Raw genomic sequence first — 26,441 nt, 5'->3', positions numbered from 1 at the left:
GCAGCAAACCTATAAAACAGAGAAGTAGTACTAATCATGCCCTCGTGGTAATTACCGACATACAATATATGATTACATGTTCATTAAAACAATAGTTTTTATTTGTACATAGTTAAAATGTACAAATATTAAAAAATGCTAACAGTGGAAGTAAGGAAATATAATATAGCACACTATATATCCAAGGGTATTATAGACAGGAATGTATGAAACACTATCCTTGAACCAACAGTATTTTCATGCATTATCACATGTACCTGTATGGTATTTGTAACATAAACTCTAGAGATACCAAGAAAGCAACCATATTATACCATATAAATAAAGTACACAGTTCTTAAATAATAGGGATAAATATTCAGAGTTCCGAGGATTTAGTAGGAAAAGGCCTGAATAAGACATGTCTTAATTATAACCAAACATGTTTACAAATTATTACTGTATTGTGAATATCTACTGTATTTTTCAGATTATAATACACACTTTTCCTCCCAATAATTTGTTTTCTTTGAAACCCACACCGACGAAATCTTCAGAATGGCATGTGCCTCATCATCCACCACACAGAGCAGCCCCAGGACAGAACAGCCCTGACACAGAGCAGCGCCGCACAGAGCAGAGCCACGCCACACAGCACCGACACACAGCAGTCCCCGTACAGAGCAGCACCGCATAGCCATGGCACAAAGCAGCGTCACTCGAGCACAGAGCAGCGCCGCAGCACAGCGCCGCTGCCCACAGTAAGCAGCTGGACCCCCTCTCCACCGCCCGCAGCATCGCCGTACTCCAAAACCTGCCCCTGCGTCCTGTGACCCCTGTTCAGCCACCGCTGCCCCCTTCCCGGTAAGACACCACTAGATTATAAAACGGACCCTATATTTTTTTCCCCCTTTTTTTGTTCTCTAAATTTTGGGTTGGTCTTATAATCCAATGTGTATTATAAAACGAGAAATAAGGTATATTACCTTGTGATGCTCCTCGTTTTGCTGTCGCTTCTTCCTGGGGTAGCATGGTAATGTTAACATGGCAGGGGTTTAAATACTACTGCTTGTAGGCATGGTAGAAGGAAATGATGAAACAGGAAATGCATTGAACAACCTGATTGGATGAGAAGATGTGCTGTCAAATTTGTGTGTCAATGTGTATACAGGAGGGCTACGTACTACTGCTTAGTAACACTTCTATTGGCCATTATCAAGGATTGGGCAGGTGTTTCTAGTAAAATCACCATACACTTAAATTTAAGAAGGGTCTTCAATTCCATATTCCGGTAATGGAATGCACCATTTGTTCCACCGCTAGATTAGCAATCATGTGAACGGAAGTCACGTAAGTGAAACGCATAATGCATTTCACCAAATGAAGTATCCCACATACACTTCTGTCCTCTCCTATCTTGAAATACTGCTATTATAGGAGGTTCTAATGAGGTGATGGGGCAAACAAAATGCGTGCCACTATGCCCAGAATGGACACATGACCAGAAACCATTGTGTGTATGGAACACATAATGCGGTCCATTTCACAAAGTGTGTTTATGGTGATCAGGGGCGATATATAGAATACAGGGCAAGTGTCAGTGAAAGTGCATATCCCATATAAATAGATTTGAGGACCTGGGGTTCACCTCAAAGAACCTTTTTTTTGTATACAAAAAACAGTTAAATTTTACTCACAAACGATGATAGAAAAACAAAGCCATATTTCCATATTTCCATACATACAATACATACTTAGTCAGATCTGTATAGTTGTCTCACTTACATTGTCTCCAAGTGTATGCTTTTAACTAATGATTTTTCTAAATCAAAAAGATTCCATACATGCAAAAATAAATACAAAAATGCAAAAGTAAAAATAAGGATGTTTAAAAAATAATATTTTTAAAAACACTTTATGTCAAATAGTGAAGGTGAAGATGCACCCGATATAAATGATCATTGTGAAAAGGGAAAAGAAGGAAGGACCACAACCTGTGAATGGGTAAGAAAATCAAAAAGGTGAGTAAGATTATCTTTGCCAATCCAAATGCTATCTATGAAAAAAATGAAAAACATATACATATATTAGTTATAATAAACACAATAAATGTGGCTGATATATCCCAGATCCAATCTCACACAGTGGAACCTGTTAGAAAAGGTGTAATGCTTACTCTCTAGGAGACACAAATACATAAAAAAAATGTATGTGATATATGTGTAAAATGAATTGTATTATCTCAATATTAATAAGCCACTGATGAGCAGATATGGCATATATTAAAGGTTGTATATATAGCGCGGGGGAGGGGGAGAAACCAAAAAGTCAGAAAAAAGAAGGAGATAGAGAGAAAAAGATTGTTAGTTATGTCCTGAATAAAACCACCTCAAAGTGCTATCTGTGTCATCTGAGATACCCCAAACTGGTTTCTATGGCGATTGAAATGAAAATGTGCATACATTTGAAGTAATAAAATATGTGTAATAATACAAAATAATCCAATAGAAGGTGCTATGGGATGAAATGGTAAGAAACTAAAAAAATCCTATACCCCAATATGGATGTACATAAACAGACCTTAAAGGTAAGTGGTAGTAATAACAAGTGATAAGAGAGTACAAATGGGCTTGGGTGCTGGGTATTCGAATCAAGCATGTTGAGTAGAGATGAGCGAACCGGCCGTGGTTTGGCTCGAGTTCGGTTCGTCGAACGGAGGTCCCGTTTGAGTTCGGTTTGGCGAACGTTCGACGAACCACTCGAACCGCATAGGAAACAATGGCAGGCAATCACAAACACATAAAAACACCTAGAAAACACCCTCAAAGGTGTCCAAAAGGTGACAAACAACTCACTATACAACACAAACACATGGGAAAGTGACAAGGACATATACTCATGCGAAAACAAAAGAGCAGGACAAGGAAAAAGAGGAGGAGACACAGATATAGGCATGGCACGCCCTTCTAAAATCATGTAAAACACCGCAAGGTGACTCCAAGCGGAGTTCTCCCTTTTTTCCAAAAATCGGGCCACACAGACACTCACCCCTTCAGTGGCTGCACTTGTGCCCTAGTTGTACACTTCACAGGTAGATTTGCATCAAGCACAATCAAAAATACGCCATACTTAACTGTTCCCAGGATGACCCCGGGGTAGGTAGCAAAGTCTTAGCTGAACCATGACTTGTATATCTTGGCTCCTTTTAAAAAACACAGCAAGCAAGGGTTACTCCAAGCGGAGTCTCCCTTTTTTCCAAAAATTGGGCCACACAGACACTCACCCCTTCAGTGGCTGCACTTGTGCCCTAGTTGTACACTTCACAGGTAGATTTGCATCAAGCACAATCAAAAATACGCCATACTTAACCGTTCCCAGGATGACCCTGGGGTAGGTAGCAAAGTCTTTTCTGAACCATGACTTGTTCATCTTGGCTCCTTTTAAAAAACACAGCAAGCAAGGGTTACTCCAAGCGGAGTCTCCCTTTTTTAAAAAAAATTGGGCCCCACACACACCCACCCCTTCAGTGGCAGCACTTGTGCCCTAGTCCCTAGTTGCAAACAGGATGTTTTGATTTGCATCAAGCACATTCCAAATCCCCAAGCATTTACTCTCCCCAGGATGACACAGGGGTAGTAAATTCCTTGTGGATCCATGACTTGTTCATTTTGATGAACGTTAGTCTGTCCACATTGTCACTGGACAGATGCGTGCGCTTATCTGTCAGCACACACCCAGCAGCACTGAAGACACATTCAGAGACAACGCTGCCAGCTGGACACGACAAAATCTCCAAGGCGTAAGTGGAGAGCTCTGGCCATTTTTCAAGATTTGAAGCCCAAAATGAGCAAGGCTCCATTTGCAAAGTCATGGCATCGATGTTCATTTGGAGATACTCCTGTATCATCCTCTCCAGCCGTTGACTATGTGTCAGACTTGTTGTCTCTGGTGGCCTTGCAAAGGAGGGCCTAAAAAAATTATGAGAAGATTCAATAAAATTGCTGTTACCAGCACCAGTTACGGTGCTACTGGTATGGGTAGACTGTTGAAGATGATGAGACCGTCCCATGTTTGTCAAGTTACAACTTGGAGATTCACTCCCTGCACCTGCACGGTTGTTTGGTGGAAAAGCCGAGCAAAGATCGAGTAACAGTTTTTGCTGATACTCCTGCATATGTGCGTCCCTTTCTATGGAAGGAATTGTGTCACAAAATTTGGACTTGTACCGGGGATCTAATAGTGTGGCAAGCCAGTAGTCATCATCACTTCTAATTTTGACAATACGAGGGTCATGTTGGAGGTAGTGCAGCAAGAAGGCACTCATGTGTCTTGCGCAGCCATGCGGACCAAGTCCACGCTGTGTTTGTGGCATAGAGGTGCTAACCGTTCTTTCTTCCTCTGACATCTCCCCCCAACCTCTTTCAACTGGAATTTGACCATGGTCTCCCTCATCCGCTGAGTCTTCCATGTCCATGGACAGTTCGTCCTCCATTTCTCAATGTTCTCCTGCACCTTCCTCAACATTTCGCCTGCTACCATGCGCCCTTGTTGATCCCTGTCCCCCATGGTCCCATGCCTGCCGCGTTGGTGATGATGAACGTCTGGACCTTGGTGATGTTGTTGTCCCTTGCGCATATGAATCCTCCTGTAGTTCCTCCCCTTCCTGTTGTCCCACCCCTTGACTCCGAATAGTGTTTAGCGTGTGCTCCAGCATGTAAATGACTGGAATTGTCATGCTGATAAGGGCATTGTCAGCGCTAAACATATTCGTCGCCATGTCGAAACTGTGCAGAAGGGTGCATAGGTCCTTGATTTGAGACCACTCCATCAGGGTGATCTGCCCCACCTCTGCATCTCGTTGGCCCAGGCTATACGTCATGACGTATTGCACCAGGGCTCGGCGGTGCTGCCACAGTCGCTGTAACATGTGGAGAGTTGAATTCCAGCATGTCGGCACATCGCATTTCAGGCGATGAACCGGCAGGCCAAAAGACTTCTGGAGCCATGCAAGTCGGTCAGCAGCGGTGGTTGAACGACGGAAGTGAGCAGACAGTTTTCGTGCCCTGTTCAGAAGGCAATCTAGGCCGGGATAGTGTGTTAAAAATTGCTGGACAACAAGGTTCAACACGTGAGCCATACAAGGCACGTGTGTCACCTTGCCCAGGCGAAGGGACGCACCCAGGTTTGCAGCATTGCCGCACACGGCCTCACCAGGCTGCAGGTTGAGTGGAGACAACCATTTATTAAACTCAGTCTCCAGAGCTGCCCACAACTCAGCCGCTGTGTGACTCTTATTTCCAAGACATTTCAAGCTAAAGACCGCCTGATGCCGTTGCGCTCTGCTGCCAGCATAGTAATGAGGGGTGCGTGATTCCTTCTGTGCAGTGAGAACGCTGGTGGCCTGACCAGGCAGGCTTGGGGCGGAGGTGGAGGACCCAGATGAGGTGGAGGAGACAGAAGCAGTGGCGGAACTTGGACAGACAGAGGATTGACACACAAGTCGAGGGGACGGCAAGACTTGTGCAGCAGACCCTTCACCATATATCACCATAGTTACCCAGTGCCCAGTCAGCGACATGTAACGTCCCTGTCCATGCTTACTGGTCCAATTATCGGTGGTGAAATGCACCCGTTCACACACAGAGTTTCTCAAGGAAGCGGTGATGTTGTGTGCGACATGCTGGTGTAGCGCGGGCACACCTTTCTTAGAGAAGTAGTGGCGACTGGGCATCTGGTACTGGGGCACAGCGACAGACATAAGGTCTCTAAAATCCTGTGGGTCCACCAGGCGAAAAGGCAGCATTTCGGTAGCCAAGAGCTTACAGAGGGATAAAGTCAACCTCTTAGCTTTGTCATGGGTCGCAGGAAATGTCCTTTTATTTGTCCACATCTGAGGGACAGAGATCTGGCTGCTGTGTGTAGACGGTGTTGAGTAGGGTGTCCCTGGAAAATTGCAGGATTGTGAGGAAAGTACAGGCGTAGACATGATGTTGCCTTCATCCAACGTTGGTGCTATCGATGTCTGAGAGAGCTGTACACATGCACTTCTTTCCCCTTCCAAACCAACTGACGACCTACCAAGCAAACTGCCTGTTGCGGTTACAGTGGTGGAAGTTGTGCATGGAAAACCAGGTGTGACAGCTGTCCCCACAGTCCTAGAAGATGAAGAGCGCGTGGATGCACTGGAAGGGGCAGGCGGTGGATGGTTCTCTCCGCTAGGCCGCATTGCAGCACGGTGAGCTTCCCACTTGGACATATGATACTTATTCATGTGACGATTCATGGAAGAAGTTGTCAAACTGCTGAGGTTTTGCCCTCTACTAACAGAATCACGACAAATTTTACAGATCACATAATTTGGGCGATCTTTTGCTATGTCAAAAAAGGACCAGGCTAGGCAAGGCTTAGAGGGCATGCGACCTGCTGATCCACCCCGACTAGTGCTCAGAGGCAGAGTGGTGGCTGAGGATGCAGTTGTAGACGTGCTACCAGTGCTCCGACTCTGTCCAGGAAGGCGCAAGGTAACTTCATCGTCAGTTGCATCCTCCTCCACCGCCTCTGTTGACCTTCTCGAGTGCCTGACTGTGGGTTGACAGTAGGTGGGATCTAGAACTTCCTCATCAATTGTTGTGTTTGCACTCCCCTCACCCTCAGACCGAGCCTCTTCTTGCCCTGACCGAATATTTAAGTTGTCATCCCAATCTGGTATCTGCGTCTCATCGTCATCAGTATGTTCCTCATTGTCTATAACAACAGGTGTTACAGTTTGTGAAAAAGGGTCAACATTATGCTCAGAAACTTGGTCCTCACAGCCTGAATCAGAGTCACAAAGGTTCTGGGCATCACTGCAGACCATTTCCTGGTCTGTACTCACTGTAGCTTGGGAGCAGACTTCTGATTCCCAGGCTATAGTGTGACTGAACAGCTTTGCAGACTCAGCCATCTCAGTTCCACCATACTGTGCAGGGCGGATGGAGACTTCAGAGCTCGGAGAAAGCAAGTGTGATTGGGCTGACAACTCAGAGGTCTGGTGTTTTTTGGATGCGGTATTTGAGGTGGCGGAGAGGGCACTTGTTGGACCACTTGATATCCATTCAAGCATTTTCCTTTTTTGGCCATCATCTACCTTTGTTCCAGTTGTTCGTGTCCGTAAAAAAGGGAGCACATCGCATTGTCCACGGTAAGTAGTAGACATCTTACTTTTGCTGGAAGATGGTCTATCTTCAGCAGATGTTAATAGAGCTTTGCCACCTTCCCCACGGACAAATCCTTTTTTTCCTTTTCCAACACGCCTCTTCCCCTTTCCACCAGCATCTGTCATTTTGCCACTCATTTTGATTGCGACAAGATTGTGCACTTAAATGTGGTAGTAAAAATTGAGAGGTGGTGTAGATTTCAGCGGTGGTCTAGCTTTATTAACAGCAGAATAAACAACAATAATTATCCCTGACAATGCAACTACGGCCCTTAAACTGGCAGCATAGTTTGCTAGTATAATGGCTTAGTAACAATGAGTTTGAGTGTGCAATGCAGTGGTGCTGCAAATATCTTTGCACCAGTGGGACATTAATGAAGTCCAACAGCCACTTTTAGGATGCCACTAAGTTTCCGCAGTGTTTGCTAGTATAATGGCTTAGTAACAATGAGTTTGAGTGTGCAATGCAGAGGTGCTGCACATAGATTTGCACCAGTGGGACAATAATGAAGTCCAACAGCCACTTTTAGGATGCCACTAAGTTTCCTTAGTGTTTGCTAGTATAATGGCTTAGTAGCAATGAGTTTGAGTGTGCAATGCAGTGGTGCTGCAAATAGCTTTGCACTAGTGGGACAATAATGAAGTCCAACAGCCACTTTTAGGATGCCACTAAGTTTACTCAGTGTTTGCTAGTATAATGGCTTAGTAACAATGAGTTTGAGTGTGCAATGCAGTGGTGCTGCAAATAGCTTTGCACTAGTGGGACAATATTGAAGTCCAACAGCCACTTTTAGGATGCCACTAAGTTTCCTCAGTGTTTGCTAGTATAATGGCTTAGTAACAATGCGTTTGAGTGTGCAATGCAGAGGTGCTGCACATAGATTTGCACTAGTGGGACAATAATAAAGTCCAACAGCCACTTTTAGGATGCCACTAAGTTTCCTCAGTGTTTGCTAGTATAATGGTTTAGTAACAATGAGTTTGAGTGTGCAATGCAGAGGTGCTGCACATAGATTTTCACCAGTGGGACACTAATGGAAGTCCAACAGCCACTTTTAGGATGCCACTAAGTTTCCTCAGTGTTTGCTAGTATAATGGCTTAGTAACAATGAGTTTGAGTGTGCAAAGGGCAGGAGGGTACAGTGGCAGGGTTGTGGATCTGGGTAGAGGAAAGGAAGCCTCAATTCTATCCCTCCTAATGGGGAAATGCAGCGAGGAAATCCCTGACCTTAGCTACACAGACGCTGTCATCTTGTGTAGCTGTTAAAATCTGTTTTCACGGACCTGACTGTCACCTATGGCTCTGACCCTGCCGGTATTAGCCCTTACAAGGGCTGAAAGAAACTTCTATCCCTATTCTGTATAGCGCTGTGTATAGAGCGTACACAGCAGTATCGGAGACAGGACCTACGCCAGCGGTGACTGACACCAAGACGCAGAAGGCAGATAATGGCGTGCTGGAGGAAAATGTCCGTTTTTATAATGCAGGGACATGTGACATGGACATCCTATCACACATGCCGTTGCTTCTCTGGCTAAAAGTCCACTTAGCTGTGTGTGTCTGGGATTGGCTGACATGCTGGCCCGCCCCACTAGTACTACACGCGCGCGCTTAGGGAAGGAAGACAAGGAAAAAAAAAAAATGGCGATCGCCATTATCCAAACAGCAGTGATCTGAATGCGCTGTTCCCGCACACTATACGCTGAAATTTCATAATAGTGTGAGTCACAGAGTGACTTACACTATTACAGCGGAAAGCCAGCTAGTAATTAGCTTGTCTTTTTGCTGCTAGAACCGTTCTCGAACGTATCTAGAACTATCGAGCTTTAGCAAAAAGCTCGAGTTCTAGTTCGATGTAGAACAGCCCCCAAAATCACGTGAGCCGCGAACTGGAGAACCTCGAACCGCGAACCGCGCTCAACTCTAATGTTGAGTTTTGGAAATGCTCGACTCGAGCACCGAGCACAATAGAAGTCAATGGATTACTCAAGCATATTTTTCACAAGTCCCCATTCGATTACCTGCCTTGACACAGCCTCCAGCTACCACAGTCCCTAGGCAGCAGACATCGCCCGGTAACCTCCGTTCAATCTTCTCTGCCACCACAGTCCTTATCATCCAGATGGTGTAGCTAGTGCATTCCATTCCATGTATGTTGTCCAAATAGTCCTCCCTTGGCAAAGTAGCTGTGCAGTTAGTTCCTCTTGAGTCTCCGTTCCAGAAAAAAAAGAGATTTATTTTTCCGGAACAAGGACTCAAGCAGAACTAACCTCACAGTTGCTTTGGCCAGGGGAGAACATTTGGACGGTGCTGACAGAACAAAAGTTGCCAGGCGATGCCAGCTGCCCCTTGGTAATAGGGACTTTGTTGGCCAGGAAGACGGAACGGAGGTTGTCTGCTGCCTGCTGTACGTGGATGATGGGGGGCTGTGTCAGGGAAGTTAACAGATCGGGGAGTTGAGCATTTAGCTTGAGCACCCGTAGTACTCGATAGATCACTGGGCGTTCCTGCCACCCCGATGCTTGATCGAGTACCGAGCAGTGCAGAGAACGCTCACTCATCACCAGTAATAACGACTCAAATCTTAATAGAGAAATTTATGGAAATAATAATTAAGTTATGCTTAAATGTGATGTGCAAGGTATGCATTTGCTTGTTCGCTAGAATAAAAAAGTTCAACAAGTGTTTAATAACAATTGAAAAGTTAAGATAAACCTGGTTTTACTGACTCATCATAAGATGGAAATCCTACTATCATATTAATAATAACTTTGCCATGTATATAAAGGACATAATTAAAATTAGACTTCAAAATTACAAAAGTCAGACAATATTGATAAAAAGCGGATGAAGAGAATAAAAATACTAGGAATAAGGGTACATTCACAGAAATGGTTCACAGCTAATATTTTCCTTTGGGATTCTTTTCTTGCTAATGCCCGCATATAATTATTATCTTTGGAATTCACTATCAACAAATTGATTCTATGGATCTTTAAAAATGAAGCATTGCATTGATGGTGTATCCTGAAATGTCACGCAATAGATGTTAATTTAATCAAGTCCTCTTCTTCTTTTGCTGATGTCATTGAAAGGATATGTTCCCTGACTCTTTTGTGGAACTTCCGGTAGATTAGGCCACATACTTCAGGTTACATGGGCAGGATGCTTGGTATATTTTTCCCTTAGTACTGCAGATAAAAATATGTCTAATTTTTAGTTTTTTCTTGTCTGTTGAGTCAGAAAAATTTTACTCTCTCAATATTTGGGCATGCAACACATCATCCTCTGGTTTTACATCCTCGTGGAACATCCCTTTGATTGAAAATATTTGGGGTTTGTAGAAAACTACACAGAGAGCTTCAAGACTTGTAGGATTGTGTTACACAACAAGAGACCTACCCACCAAAAACTTAACTGGTACTAACTCAATCCCTAGATAAAGACAACAAGAATCAGAAAGAGTATATTATACGTACCTTAAAGAATGACTTTTATTATATCAAAAATATTAAAATTACATTTGAATACTATATTTTAAAAAAAATGTTTTGCATAAACAAATGAAGAAATCTATTTGAAACGTGCGTTGAGGCTGCTGGTGGGCACTATCATACATATAGACATGTAAGTGTTGTTACTATGTTTAGGTGCGTACTGTACTTTAATGGGTGCAGTTTATCTACGACCTTGCTAATATAATATTGAGATATATTCATCATTTCTATTTATTTGTGGCTAGTTTTGCTCCCTCTTCTATTTTCCCATGGATATAATGGACAATTCATTGTAACCTTAGTTAAAAGGCTATTATCCATTTTCTGGTACAATACAAGTAAATAGTTTTTTGATGGGTACCCTTCATTCAAATGTTGTCAACTCATTTGTTCAGCAAGGGATGTCACGCTGCTAGTCGGTGCGCGCCTGCCAGACAAAATAGTTTCCGGACAGAACTTTGTCGCTTAGCAACCGCCGCTTCCTGCACTTCAGCACACACGTGGCTTCTGTCAGCACTCCTGCCCTCTTGCAGATGTTTAGATCTTCAGACCAACCCTCCCACGGCAGCCACCATTGACTTACACTGAGGTAAGATTGCAATACCCACACATCCAAGGATGCCACTGCATCTTGATCCACAGTTGTTGGGCATCTCAATCTTAACACTTCACAGATCCAGATTATGCATTACTACAGGGCAGCCTCTACTTCCCTGCTAGGCCTTTACTCAGACCAAAAGAGGTGTATACAGTTTACCCAACAGGTACTGAGTCCAGATCAGCAAATCTCACCATCGATACTCATTACTACACTAAATGATTAATTTACTAACCAGTCACCCTTTTCTAAATACAGGTGTCCCCAATAACCTATTTATTTTACACCAGTCCATCATCAGGTAGCCTTCAGAGCTCTGAGACCTACTTATAACAGGCAAGACTCTCTCCCCTTTTTACTCTTACCTTTTTACACTATCATTCTAACCATTACCTCACACTCTGTGTAGGTTTTGACATCATCTGATAAGCAGTTCACTCATTATTTGCTTTCTCCACTTGGAGTGCTGGAGGCTAAAAACTCTCCCCTGCATTACTTCCTCCAGGTAATTCAACACACCTTTGTGTATTACTGTCACGCTGGGTGTGAGAAGAGACACCCAGCAAGTGGACTCCTGGGAATAAAAGAGGCTGAAACACAAAGAGGGGGGGGTGTCCAGGGGGCTCCTACGCTGACCCTGACACTGGGGGGCCCTGAGCTAGCCCTCAAACCACAGGTACCTATAAGGGTTAGGAGGTGTGGCCCGCCAACATGCCCCTGTCTCTTAGCCAGACCCTAGGACTAAATCCCACCACCCACCAATCCACGGAGGGAAAAACAAACACAAAAATGAACAGCAAAAGGGGAAAAATGAAAAACAACAACTTATCTTGAGAGGGAATCTTAAGAATATACAGCAAAACTAGTCTGAAGCCACATGCACTCCTGAGCAGCAACTTCTCCAAGTGAAGAGTATAACCCGCACTGGAGGAGTGAGAGGCCCCACGTTATAAAGACCCATGATTACCAGCTGGAGGAAAGGCTCCTCCAACCAGGCAAAGAAACAGAAAAAAAACCTAAATCAAGCACTTAAAGGGACAGCGTCCATTAACGTCTGGACGATCGCCGGGCCCTTCTGCACCTGGTCCCAGCAGCAGCACCTGAAGGTCCAGACACATCTGTGACAATTACTCCTTATGGTAATGCAGTACTTTTTAGTATTTTTAGATCTTGAAGATCACCGAACCAATAGAATCTATAATTTGAAATACCAAGTACCCAAGAAACAAGCAAGAAGTTCTTCTGTATCATCAACAGCTTCAACCAGCAGTAAGTCAGTGTCATCTGACACAGTACATAAAAACCAGGAAACAAGGAGATTTCCTTGGAAAAGTGACACAGGAGACAGGTGCACACAGTGCAGACTGGATACTGAAAGGGAAGGGGACCTCTTTTTTCCACTCATGAAGATTGAAATGTTTTTCAGCCATTACAGGTCTAAATTTGTTTTCTAGAACATCTCTCCTGAAAAAATTCTACCATGATGATCAGTTTAGGTCTTCTTTTCCCACGAGAAAAGAAGTGAAGCAGTACAGATATTGAAAGAATTATTGAAAGAACAAGAGGGAACACAGGGAAGTAAGATCCCTCCATCTCTTATCCCCAAATCAAAGACATCCCCCCCAACCACATGCCCGATCATTGACTTTTTTGTCTGCTTAGTCACTAAAGAATTCAAAGCCTACAACAATGAAAAATTACAACTGCAGCAAATTGGAGAACTTAGGGAACTATCCAAAACGGACAAAATAGTGAGCAAACCAGCAGACAAAGGGGGAAACGTGGTCATCTGGCCAAGTGATCAGAACGAAAAGGAGGTATTTAGACAATTAATTGACTGACAATGCGACAAAAGATTGTCTAACTCCTTACCCGAGGCGAATATCCCACCTTAAATAAGATGCAATACTCTGTGGTGACTGGAGCCTCAGGGGCGCCACATATGCTCACAGCAGACATCGAGTCATTGTACATCTCTATTTGTCACCATGACAGCCTTCAAGGAGTGAGTTTTTCTCTTATGTCAAATTTGGACACAAAATTAGTTCATCTTTTCCTCCAACTTTTAGAGTTTATCCTCACCCATGTTTTTATCATTTTTAGGGAGACACTCTACCTACAGCTCCAGGGAATCGCTCTGGGTGCATCTTGTGCACTAGCCTACACAAACCTTTACCTGGGGCTGTGGGAGAGATATAAAATCTGTCATGAAAACCTGTCTATGACAAAAAAGGTATTCTTTGGACCAGGTATTTGGATGACATTATTTTCTTTTGGCAGGGAAGTCTGGAGGAATGGAAGATATTCATGAAGGCGCCCAACAGTAACAACATGAATATCAAGTTGACATACAAGATTGGACAGGCGAGCATATATTTTTTGGATGTTCTTTTCCATATTGATGAAAATAGAACTATACAGTCTGATCGTAATAGAAAAGAAACTTCAGTCAACTCAATTTTACATACAAAATCTGTGCATTCGAGACATGTCATCAATAATATACCTACAGGCCAATTCCTCAAAGCTAAAATAATCTGTTCTAATAACACTCTATTTGAAAAACAGGCCAATGACGTGAACAAAAGGATCAGAGCAAGAACATATAATGAAGACAAGATTACCAAAGGCTACGTAAGAGCAAAGAGAATTGTAAGACGCACACTTCTGAACTCTACCCAAAACTAGAAAGAACAGCAGGAGGTTGTGAAATTCATCTCTACATTGAACTCAAGATCAAATGAGGTACCGTCAGTACTCACTAAACATTGGAACATCCGTTTATCTGATTATGATTTAAGTACATATTTATCAAAAACTACCAGTATGATATTTCATAGGTCAATAAATTTGAGGGACACCCTGTCACCGCATAGGGAAAAAAACTTTAAATATTTTCAAAGGGATCACTATGGGGATGTAAACTCTGTGGAGGATGTGTGCAAGTCCGAATTCAAAAGAGTAACCATTTTTGTGACTCGACAGACAAGAAAAATAGGAATAATACCAAGCATCCTGCCCATGTAACCTGAAGTATGTTGGCCTAGACTCCTGTAAATTCCACAAAAAAGCCAAGGAACATATCCTTTCGACAACGGTGGCAAGAGAAGAGGACTTGATGAAATTAACATCTATTCTGCAACACTTCAAGATGCACCACCATAGTAATACTTCATTATTAAAAATCTTTTTAAGCGATCGACTGATCCCACCCAGAGGTGAAAATTGGAAGCCGACATATAGCAAGAAAAGAATCACATTGGATATATACTCTGATCAATATTGTTTGATATGGTTTAAATGAAAATATTGCCTTCACTCCATTTCTTTAAATATACCCTTATGCCCGGTAATTTTATTTTCTTCACCAGCTTTTTAAAAGTTTTGTCTCGTGCTTTTTAAGTCTGATTTAATTATGTCCTTTATATACATGGCAGGGTTATTAATTATTAATTTAGGATCTTCCTATTAACAACATCTTATGATGAATCAGCAAAACCAGGTTTATCTGGCACTTCTTTCTTTTAGGTTTTTATTTTTATATATTCTTTTTAATTTATCAAGTATAAAATATCTTTTATATCATGCAAGGGTTGTCATTATAAAACGTTTTTTAATGAACAAGCAAATACATACCTTGCACATCACATTTAAGCATAACGCAGTGAATTATTATTCACATAAATTTCTCTATTGCGGTTTGAGTTATTATTACTATCACTTACCATTAAAGCTCTGTTTATTCACATCCATATCGGGATATAGGAGTTCTTTTTGGATACTTACCATTTCATCCCATGTCCCATATCCTTATATTGGATTCTTTTGTATTATTCCTCTGTATGTATATACTTTTTCACTACAATCCCAATAGAAACTAGTTTGGGATATCTCAGGTGAAACAGATAGCACTTTCATTCATCACCACATACCTAACAATCTTTCTCTTTCTTTTTCTTCCTTCTTCCTTTTTCTTTCTTCTTCTTACTTCTGTCTTTTTCCTTTTTCTTATTCTCCCCTCTCTCCATACACTACCTTTAACATATCCAATATTTGCTCATAAGTGGTTTATTACACTGACAAGCAAAAGGGTAACAATGCTTCAAACGTTTGACTTTCAGGCTCCATTTCTCACCATCCACTACAGCTTCGAACATGAGACTACCTTCATGTTATAAACAATCATCTTGGCTATCTGATACATAAATTTATCTTCCAACTATTTAGCAGCTGATTAGTTATGCAGATTCTTGTCATGTCACTGCATTGTTACTGCTTTGCTTCTGGTGGTGGAATAATCTTTTTCTTCCTGTATATTACAAACTACAACCTGTTCTTACATTTTCTAATAGCTCAGTGAGTTATTAGGTTGATTCCCAAGTGAAAGGTCACTGGTTTAAATTAAGGAGCAGCAATAAAGAAGATTTCCCAAGAAAACAGAAACTACGTCAATCCAGCTCATCATTAGCAGTGTCTCAGCCCAAATAATTGCCAAACTGCATCATGTGAATGCCATGACAGTTGGAAGAATAGTAAATTTAAGTCTATCCATTCATTCAAAAGCCAATAGGTGGACATCCAGGCAAAATATTTGAGTCGAGAAGTTGGCATTACAAGGTCTATCAGATCTGGTTTAACATTTACGGCAGTGGAGGGGGCTGGTATGCTTCATAATAGTGAAATCACAACACTCGATGCAAGCACCGTGCGACTCATGTTACACAAGTCTGGAATGGTGTCCCTAAACAAAATGAAGAAGCCTCTACTTCAATATTGTCATAAGAAGCGTTGGTTTGAGTTTGCAAGGAAGTACGAAAAGTGGACAGTAGAAGATTGGAAATGGGGGATTTGGAGCGATGAGATGAAAGTCAAAAGGTTCTGATGAGTACAACTTAGTCTGGAAGAAACAAGGAAATAAGGGGCTAATGGATTGAGAAATTGAAGAAATTTGGTGGAGGAAGCCTGATGATATGGGCTTGATCCAAAGTCAAAAGCGTTGGATACTTGACCTGGATCGATGGTGGTCTCAATGCTGCTGAGCTTTATGTGAGTAACCTACAAGATGAGTACACTTGAATACTATGGGTATCAAAAGGCCGACATAGTGTTCCAGCAGGACAATGATCCAAAGCAAATGTAAAGATTGATGAAGAAATAGTTCAATATCAATGAGGTAGATATGCTGAATTTGCCCCCACAGTCTGCAGACCTCAACCCAGTCAAAAACCTTTGGGCAGAGCTGAAGCAAAAGCTATATAAATACCCAACTGAGACAACCAATATGCACCAACATTGGCAACGTGTAGAAGAGACTTGGGATCAGATTTTGGTATAGACATGCGTGAATCTGACTTAAGGGGGCTTTACACGCTGCGACATCGCTAATGCAGAGTCGTTGGGGTCACGGAATTTGTGACGCACATCCGGTCGCATTAGCGTTGTTGCTGCGTGTGACACCGATGAGCGATTTTGCATCGTTGCAAAATCGCTCATCGGTGACATGGGGTCCATTCTCGATTATCGTTACTGCAGCAGTAACGAGGTTGTTCCTCGTTCCTGCGGCAGCACACATCGCTATGTGTGACGCCGCAGGAACGAGGAAGCTCTCCTTACCTGCCTCCCGGCCGCTATGAGGAAGGAAGGAGGTGGGCGGGATGTTACGTCCCGCTCATCTCCGCCCCTCCGCTGCCATTGGGCGGCCGCTCAGTGACGTCGCTGTGACGCCGCACGGACCGCCCCCTTATAAAAGGAGGCGGATCGCCGGTCACAGGGATGTCGCCGGGCAGGTAAGTACGTGTGACGGGTCTGGGCGATGTTGTGCGGCACGGGCAGCGATTTGCCCATGTCGCTCAACAGATGGAGGCGGGTACCCACACTAGCGATATCGGGACCGATATCACAGTGTGTAAAGTAGCCTTTAGAGCATGCCCAAGAGGATTTAGGCAATGTTGAAAGCCAAAGGTGGATTTACAAAATACTAACAAAATAATAAAAATTAAAAACATTTTTATTCGTGCAATACATGAACAATGCGGTGACATAAGAATCTGCATAACTAATCAGATGCTAAATAGTTGCAAGTCAAATTTATATATGAGCTAGCCAAGATGATTGTCTATAAAAAGAAGGTAGTCTCACTACTCAAGCTGTGGTGCATGGTGAGATAAAAGTCAAACGTTCAAAACATTGTTAGCCTTTTGCTCGTCGGTGTAATATTGAGTTAATGCAATTCAATTTACACATACATCACATACCTTTTTATTGTTTCTGTATTTTTGTCTCCTACAGAGTAAGCATTACACCTTTTCTAACAGGTATCACTGTGTGAAATTTGATCTGGAATATATCAGCCATATTTATTTTGTTTATTATATCTAAGATATGTATATGTTTTTCACAGATAAAATTTGGAATGGCAAAGATAATCTTATTCACTCATTTGATATTCTATTTGGCATGCTATTTGGATGTACAGGATCTTTTTGATTCTAAACAATCATTAAATTAAATACTTATACTTGCAGACACTATGTAATGCTCGTGGGAGCAAGCAGGTAGTGAACCCACTGGGCCACAGCACTCAAAAAACCTAAAGAATCTCACCAGGTTTCACCAGAACTTCTAAAGGTGAGGGTGTTGCTCTGCAGGTAGAAACCAGGTGCCACTCAGAAAGACTGGAGCTGCAACAGCTGGCCCCAGGGGTATGGACACAGGTAGTCACTGATATAGTAGGTGCAGCCAGGATAGCTGATGTGGCAGGCACAGCCAATATGAAATGATGCAACAGCGTCCAGTACAGCAGGCTTGACTGATAGGGTTTGATGCAACAGCGGCCGGAATAATAGACTTGGCCAATAGGGTATGATGTATCAGCGGCTGGTATAGCAGACTTAACTGCTAGGGTATGATACAGCAGCGACCGGTGTAGCAGACTTGTGGGACCGAATGCCCCCAAAAAAGCACTAAGGCTTATTTTTGGAGTAGGTCTTATTCTTGGAGAAACATGGTTGAGGGTAAATTTACCCCAAAAAAAACCAGACTCCTCCCCCCTTTCCCAGGAGACCAAAGGCCACTTTACACACAGCGACATCGCTAGCAATGTCGCTGCCTATCGCACCCGCCCCTGTCGTTTGTGCGTTATGGGCAAATCAATACCCGTGGCGCACAATATCGTTAGTCCCTGTCACCCATACTTACCTACCTTGCGACGTCGCTGTGGCCGGCGAACCACCTCCTTTCTAAGGGGGCGCTTCGTTCGGCGTCACAGCAGCATCACTAAGCGGCCGCCCAATAGAAGTGGAGGGGCGGAGATGAGCGGGCCGAACATCCCGCCCACTTCCTTCCTTCCTCATTGCGGGTGGCCGCAGGTAAGGTGATGTTCCTCATTCCTGCAGTGTCACATGTAGCGATTTGTGCTGCCACAGGAACGACGAACAACCTGCGTCCTGCAACAGCAACGATAATCAGGAAAGGAACGACGCGTCAACGATCAACGATTAGGTAAGTAATTTTAATCGTTAACGGTCGTTCGTGCATTCACACGCAACGAACGCGCTAACGAGGCTTGATGTGCGTCACAAATTCCGTGACCCCAACGACATCTCGTTAGCAATGTCGTTGCGTGTAAAGCGGCCTTAAGGCTCTGTGCCCACGTGTGTGTATTGCATGCAGTTACGCTGCGTATTGCACTGCAGTGTAACTGCATGCATCCTGCACCATCTATGAAGATTGTGCATAATCTATGCGCACATTGTGTTTTATAACGCAGTGATTTGCATGCTGCCAAATCGCGGCGTTCTAAAAAGCAACATGTCACTTATTTCGTGTGCTTTGGATGCAGGTCCCGATCTGTCTATGGTGGGGGCTGCATCCAGAGCGCATGAAATCGGCTTTTTCACTGCATTCATTTCACAGTGTTTCTGCAGCGATTTGAAGCGCACATGTGCTGTTCAAATCGCTGCAGAAATTTCTGCGTGGGCACATAGCCTTATACTTACCAGACCTCGGATGTCTGCGTGGCTCCCAGGTCTTCTCTGTGATCTCTGGAGAGCCCTCTGAGCTGCTGCACGACATCTTCCCCTGCTTCTGCTGACACACTCACACACATCAGATTGCACACACTCATATTACACACACACACACACCGATCAGTTCGCACACATACACTCACTAGTCACTCACGCCATCCGGTGATACAGAATGCCTCAGGCTGCAGGGAAAGATAGTAGGAAGTTTCGTATTGCAGGCCTTGTAAGCATTCCATCCGCAGCCGCAAGTCCTTGCGCTCCACCGCACTGTGTCTCAGGATTCTGCCGGCCAGAAGAAATCGGTATAGCTGGATGTGGTGAGTATGCGTGTGTGATCTGATGTGTGTGGGTGTGAAATGTGATGTGTGTGGGTGTGCGATCCACTGCTTATATTTAAGCCTTGCTCTGAAAATGCTAAAAATTCCTGCTAAAACTTATTTTTGGGGAGGTCTTATTTTTGGAAAAACACGGTAGTAGCAGCAGCACTAGGGGACCTGAGAACTTGCAACGCATGGACCACATTGCACAGGCACCTCTCTTAAGGGTAAGGAGCCTTAAATACCTGGTGGCTCTCAGCGATAGACTGAGAGGCACTTCCAGGTTAGTGCACTGGCCCTTTAAGACAAGGGCATATGTCCTAAGAGCACTCCCGGGAGGCCGCTGCAGGAACCGGGGATGGAGCAGACACCGCTGAGAAGCCAGGACGGTGAGAGAGTCAGCATCCCCACCAAGGGAAGGGAGAGGGATAGTGTGGAGACACCAGTAAGGGCATAACACAACGTAAGTAAGACAAATCTACAGATCTGAATATGTATTGTATGTTTGGAAATGGGTCTTTCTTTTTCTATCATCATGGGTAATGTTTAACAGTTTTTTGTATGTAAAAATACATTAGGTTATTTGAGGTAATCCCCAACTCCTCATATTTATTTATATGGGATATGCACTTTCACTGATACTTGCCATGTATTCTATATATCGCCCCTGATCACCACTAACACACTTTGTTAAATGGACTGCATTATGCTTTCCAGATACACAATGGTTTCTGGTCATGTTTCCAATCTGGGCATAGTGGCACGCATTTTGCATTCCAACTTCCACCATCTCCTCATTAGAATCTACTATAAGGACAGTATCTCAAGCTAGGCGTAAATAGAAGCGTATGCAGACTACTTCCGATGTGGCTTCCGGTCAATTGACCTCAAATCTAGCAGTGAAACATAGATTGCATTCCACCGCCACAATTTGCAATTGAAGGGTCGTCTTATATATAACTATAAGGCAATTTTACTACAAACAAATGCCCAATCCTTAATAGAGGGGAGTAGAAATGCCATTTAGCAGTAGTACGTATTCCTCCTTTAAAATTATTGGGACACAAATTTGACAATACATAATTTCAGCCAATCAAGTTGTTCTGACTCATTTCCTGTTTCATCATTTCTTTCTACCACGCCTACAAACAGTAGTATTTAAACCCCTACCATCTTCACATGACTATGCTGCCACAGGAAGTGATGGCAAAATTGGTGTCGGGCATTACAAGGTAATATAGATATACACAGTACAATAATATCTTGTAAACATGTTTGGCTGTAATAAAGGATTGTCTTATTCAGGGCTATTTCCTACTAAACCTTTGGAACTCTGAACATTTCTCCCTATTATTTAAGCACTTTGTACTTTATTTATATGGTGTAATATGGTTGCTATCTTGGTTTATCTGGAGGTTATCTAACAAATACCATACAGATACAGGAGAGACCAAAAGTTTGAACACACCTTGTCATCTCTAGAAGAACTATTAAGAGAAGACTTTGTGCAGCAGGCCTTCATGGTAAAATAGCTGCTAGGAAACCACTGCTAAGGACAAGCAACAAGCAGAAGAGACTTGTTTGGGCTAAAGAACACAAGGAATGGACATTAGACCAGTGGAAATCTGTGCTTTGGTCTGATGAGTCCAAATTTGAGATCTTTGGATCCAACCACCGTGTCTTTGTAGAAAAGGTGAACGGATGGACTCTACATGCCTGGTTCCCAACGTGAAGCATGGAGGAGGAGGTGTGACGGTGTGGGGGTGCTTTGCTGGTGACACTGTTGGGTATTTATTTATTATTTATATACTACCTTTTGTAGGTCATCAAGACAATGCTAAGAGTGTGCAAAGCAGTAATGAAAGCAAAAGGTGGCTACTTTGAAGAACCTAGAATATAAAACATATTTTCCGCTGTTTCACACTTTTTTAAGTATTTCATTCCACATGTTTTCATTCATAGTTTTGATGTCTTCAATGTGAATCTACAATTTTTAGAGTCATGAAAATAAAGAAAACTCTTTGAATAAGAAGGTGTGTTCAAACTTTAGGCCTGTACTGTACATGTGACATTATATGTAAATACAGTTGGTTTAAGGATAATGTTTCACACATTCTTGTTTATAATGCCCTTGGTAAATAGTATACTATATTATATTATCTTCCACTGTTATCACCATTTTTTTGTTATTATTTTTGTATATTTTAACTATTTTAATGAACATGTGGTCATATTTGTAGGTTATATGAGGGATAAATCCTGTCAAACTAATCTGATCAGATTATATGAGGAGGTAAATTACAGACTGGATTATTGTAATTCCATGGATTTTATCTATATTTTTATTTTTGAAGACTTTTGATACAGTGCCACGTAAAAAGTGGGTATATAAAATGAGAGAAAAGAGACCAGGGGAATATACAGTATGTGTATCTGGGTTAACAACTGGCTTAGTCTTAAGAAATAGAAGGTGGTTATTAATGGAATACACTAGATTTGGGTCAAAGTTAATAATGGAGTACCAAAAGGGTCAGAGTTGGGCCATCTTCTTTTTAGCGCGCATATATATATTAAAGATTTTGTAGAGAGCATACAAAGTATAAAGTCAACACTTGCAGATGCTACTAAAATCTTCAAAATAATCAACACAGAAGAGAGTAATCTATATATATATATATATATATATATATATATATAATTGTCTAATTCTTTCTGTCTGTAACGGAAATCCCGCATTGCTGATTGGTCGCGGGCGGCTGGCGTGACTAATCAGCAACAGGCGCAGTCTGGCCGCGAATTGGCGCGGAATTTGAACCACGCTTCGCTGATTTGTCACACCCAGACACCTCCGCACACAGACACCTCCGCACACAGACACATCCGCACACAGACACGCAACACACAGACACGCAACACACAGACACCGCCACACACACAGAAGCCTCTATATACACCCGAGCATCCTCTATATACACCCCAGCAGTTTTTATATACACCCCACAAGCAAAAGCCTTTATATACACCTCAGCAGCAGTCTCCAGCACACAGTAAAAAAAAAATGATTATACTCAGCTTGCACTTTCTTCTCTTTTCATACTCTGTAGTACTTTTTCCCTCCCCTTGCTGGCCCTGCAGGCTGGGAGATGTGGATGCTTCCTATTTCCTCCTCGGCATGTCCCGCCCACCTCTCTGCTTAGCTGCCTCCAGATTGGATGTGGGTGTTGCTGAGGGAGTGGTGCAGGCAGGCCCCTTAGATACCCGACTGCGGCCTTAGCAATGTGACACAGACTGTCATAGAACCTGTGTTAGAGAGCAAATGGAGGGGAGAGGACCAATATGCACCAACATTGGCAACGTATAAAAGAGACTTGGGATCAGATTTTGGTATAGACATGCGTGAATCTGACTAAGAGCATGCCCAAGAGGATTTAGGCAATGTTGAAAGCCAAAGGTGGATTTACAAAATACTAACAAAATAATAAAAATTAAATAAAAATGTATTGGTGCAAAACATGAACAATGCGGTGACATAACAAGAATCTGCATAACTAATCAGATGCTAAATAGTTGCAAGTCAAATTTATATATGAGCTAGCCAAGATGATTGTCTATAAAATGAAGGTAGTCTCACCACTCAAGTTGTGGTGCATGGTTAGATAAAAGTCAAACGTTCAAAACATTGTTAGCCTTTTGCTCGTCAGTGTAATAATGCGGCGTGATGGCACAATGTGTGGGCGGCGGTGGGTGCTGATGCCGGCCCTGTGTAGTTCACTCATGTTTACTAAACAAGTGTGATGTAATTCATTCCCGTTCACTGGACAAGTTCTGTCAGTCACAGTGCCACGTAGTTCAGTCACGTTTACTCAACACGTTCTGTCAGTCACAGTGTGACATACTTCTGTATATATTTTACCCTGTATATTCAATGCATTATTCTTAAATCTTCATAAATAAACTACATATATATTCTAGAATACCCGATGTGCTAGAATCGGGCCACCATCTAGTTTAATATAACAGAGTAATTTATGGAAGCTGGAGGTTTGGGCTGAGAGATGGCAATTCAAGTTTAATGTACTTAAATGTAGGGTTACGCACTTGGCCAGGGAAAATAAAGTGTATTATTATGTACTAAATTGTAACACACTGGGGAAAACTTTCACTTCAAAGACTTGGGTTTATGGGTGGACGGCAAACTCAACTTTAAAGTCCAGTGCCAGGCAGATGCTGGCAAGGCAAATAAAATAGTGGAATGTATTAACAAAGAGGCATAAAAGCTCATGTCATGAAGATAGTTTTTCCTCTATACAAATCAGTAGAATACAGTGTACAATTTTGAGCTCACGTGTATAAAAAGGATTTAGCTGACCTTGAGCAGATGTTGAAAAGAACAACCAAGGTTATTATGAGAGTGGGTGACCTGCAATACTAAGACAGTCTATTAAAATTGTGGTTATTTAGTTTGGAAGAATGAAGGCTTGGGGCAATCTTTTTACAATATATAAATATATGAAAGGACTGTACAGAGATCTTTCTAATGATCTTTTCACACCTAGGCATGTGACAATGACAAGGGGGCATCCACTATGGTTATAGTAAGGAGGATCTTGTGCTGGGATGTTGATGCAGGGAACTAGTCTGATTGCTGTATGTGAAGCCGGGAAGAAATTTTTCCCGAATATGGGGATATTAGTATCTGCCTTCAGGGGTTTTTGCCTTTCTCTGGATCAACATGATAGACTATAGGTTGAATTCGATGGACTTATATCTATCTTCAACCTAAAAAACTGAAATTTAAATAATTGTTTTTTAGGTTAAAAATCATGTTTAAATTATAATATTCTTTGTAAGCACCACTTGAGAAAATATGGAATCTTATAGTATACCATTTTATTATTGAGTTCTATGTATAACAGTATACATCAATCGGAAAATTGTGGAGGAGAAAAGCGCAAATAGGGTCTTATCTGGTGGATGAGGGGATACACGTGAAAAGACAGGTACTCACCTGTTCCGGTTGTGACAGGCACAACTCCTATGCAAGCATATAGGCAGATTATGCGGTAGTGGTCAGCAGCAGCCCCGATGGAGACATGTAGATCACAAGATGGGTGAGAGAAAAACCGGGTTAGATGCTGCGCTAGAAACCACGATTCCAAGGGATGTGATAAAATCCTTTCCTTTATTGGCACGAGTCAACACGTTTCGAAGGCATAGCCGCCTTCTTCATCAGGACAAGACAGTACAAGAAAAGAACAGCATCTATACATATATATATGTATAGTAGTATACATCAATGACTTAAGCTCTCTGGTGGATGTTCATGTACTATAGATTTCATTGACCACAATTTGCAGTTACCTATATTTTCCATAGGGATATATTGAAATAGAGTTGTGTAATGGGTTTTGTCAGGGCAGATATTGGTGGCATACCTCATTCATGCAGAAATAAAGTGGCACAGTGCTTTAATAAACAATAGCCACCAACTTCTTACAGTCAGCAGTCAACAACAGTCAACTGTTGATTGGACATCAATGGCATACCATACCATACAGTAATCTCACCAATGTCTGTGATGATACAACACTTTAAAGGGAACATGTCACCTTGGAAAATATTATTTACCTGCAGATATAATGTTAATCTGATGATAAACACTATTTACCTGTAAATTAGCCTTATATCTAGAGACAAATTGGGGTTTCCAAGCTGACAGATTCTTTTAAATTAATGCTGTGTTCAACATTTACATTTATTTTTGAAGGGAAGTAGAGAACTATTTATATTTTTTAGTTTGAACGTAATGGATTAAATGCTCTTTTAAACATAGTATTTGAAATTGTTCTAATATACACTTTCATTTATTACTTATTTTTGTATTCACAGAATAATGACATCCAGACAATGCATAAAAATACGTTTTGTGACAGCCGGGACCTTACTTTCATCAGACGTGCTTTGGAGGATATCCGATTGGATTCTAACCCAATAAACCTCAGCAAATTTGCAAATGATTATTTCTGTCTACCCAGACTTCCCACTGGGCAATACATCTGAGCAGATCAAGTTGCCAACCTGCAGAGCTAAATTTGGTTAGCTACACTATGTTTTAATGTTTTCTGTATTTCATAACTAAGACTAGAATAAATCTGAGCATTTTTTTAAACTTTTATAATGGGCTACTGAGCTACTACTTGAAAGGCAAAAAACACATCAAAATATATTCTGTATTATCCATCCATAAAATATGTGAAACTGTTAAATCATTAAGGGCTCACAACTGGGACCCTCACTCACTAGAACTAGGGGCCCCTTTCCTCTATTCCTTTACATATGTACATTTGTTGCTCTATTCAGCAATAATCTAGATGTGGATAGATTGTCACAGCTGGAATATCCTTTTTAAACCTGTCACACTATCTATGAATTATTAATTGTGTCCTGTCATTCATTAAAGAGAAGACGCATTTGAAGTTTACTTACTAAGACATGATTTTTCGCAAAATAACTTTTTGATAAGATTTGCCTTTGCAAGTAAAATATTTTCAGCTAACAAAAAAAGCGTCTGTCTTGCTTTCAAGTCGTAATTTTAAAGTTATAGATTTGGAACTTGAGCATGTGCATACACCCTAAACAATATGCCTCATGTAACGTACCAGGGAGGGGCAGTCATGGGCAATGGTTGTAGTCCTCAACCTGCCCTGGTACGTTAGACACACGTGGGGCAGAGTAGTGTGTGGAGTGGTCACCTGTCAGCAGCTGCTCATCTGGAGTTTCGGTCGGCTTCTCTGGATCCCATTCACACAGTGCGATTTTACATGCGG

General features: G+C 42.2%; 1 protein-coding gene across 2 annotated transcripts in view; it reads left to right on the top strand.

The window, feature by feature from the left end:
- LOC142289818 (opticin-like) overlaps positions 1-26,104 on the top strand; it is a 426,930-nt gene extending 400,826 nt beyond the window's left edge. For both annotated transcript variants that reach the window (XM_075333747.1, XM_075333746.1), the window contains one exon: positions 25,504-26,104. In XM_075333747.1, coding sequence (XP_075189862.1) covers positions 25,504-25,674 — 171 coding nt within the window. In that variant the 3' untranslated portion in view covers positions 25,675-26,104. The remainder of the gene's footprint in view (positions 1-25,503) is intronic.
- The last annotated feature ends 337 nt before the right edge of the window (positions 26,105-26,441 follow it).

This window comes from Anomaloglossus baeobatrachus, chromosome 2 (assembly GCF_048569485.1).
Source record: "Anomaloglossus baeobatrachus isolate aAnoBae1 chromosome 2, aAnoBae1.hap1, whole genome shotgun sequence".
NCBI classification, from domain to species: Eukaryota; Metazoa; Chordata; class Amphibia; order Anura; family Aromobatidae; genus Anomaloglossus; species Anomaloglossus baeobatrachus.
This window is presented reverse-complemented; position numbering and strand designations above follow the sequence as displayed.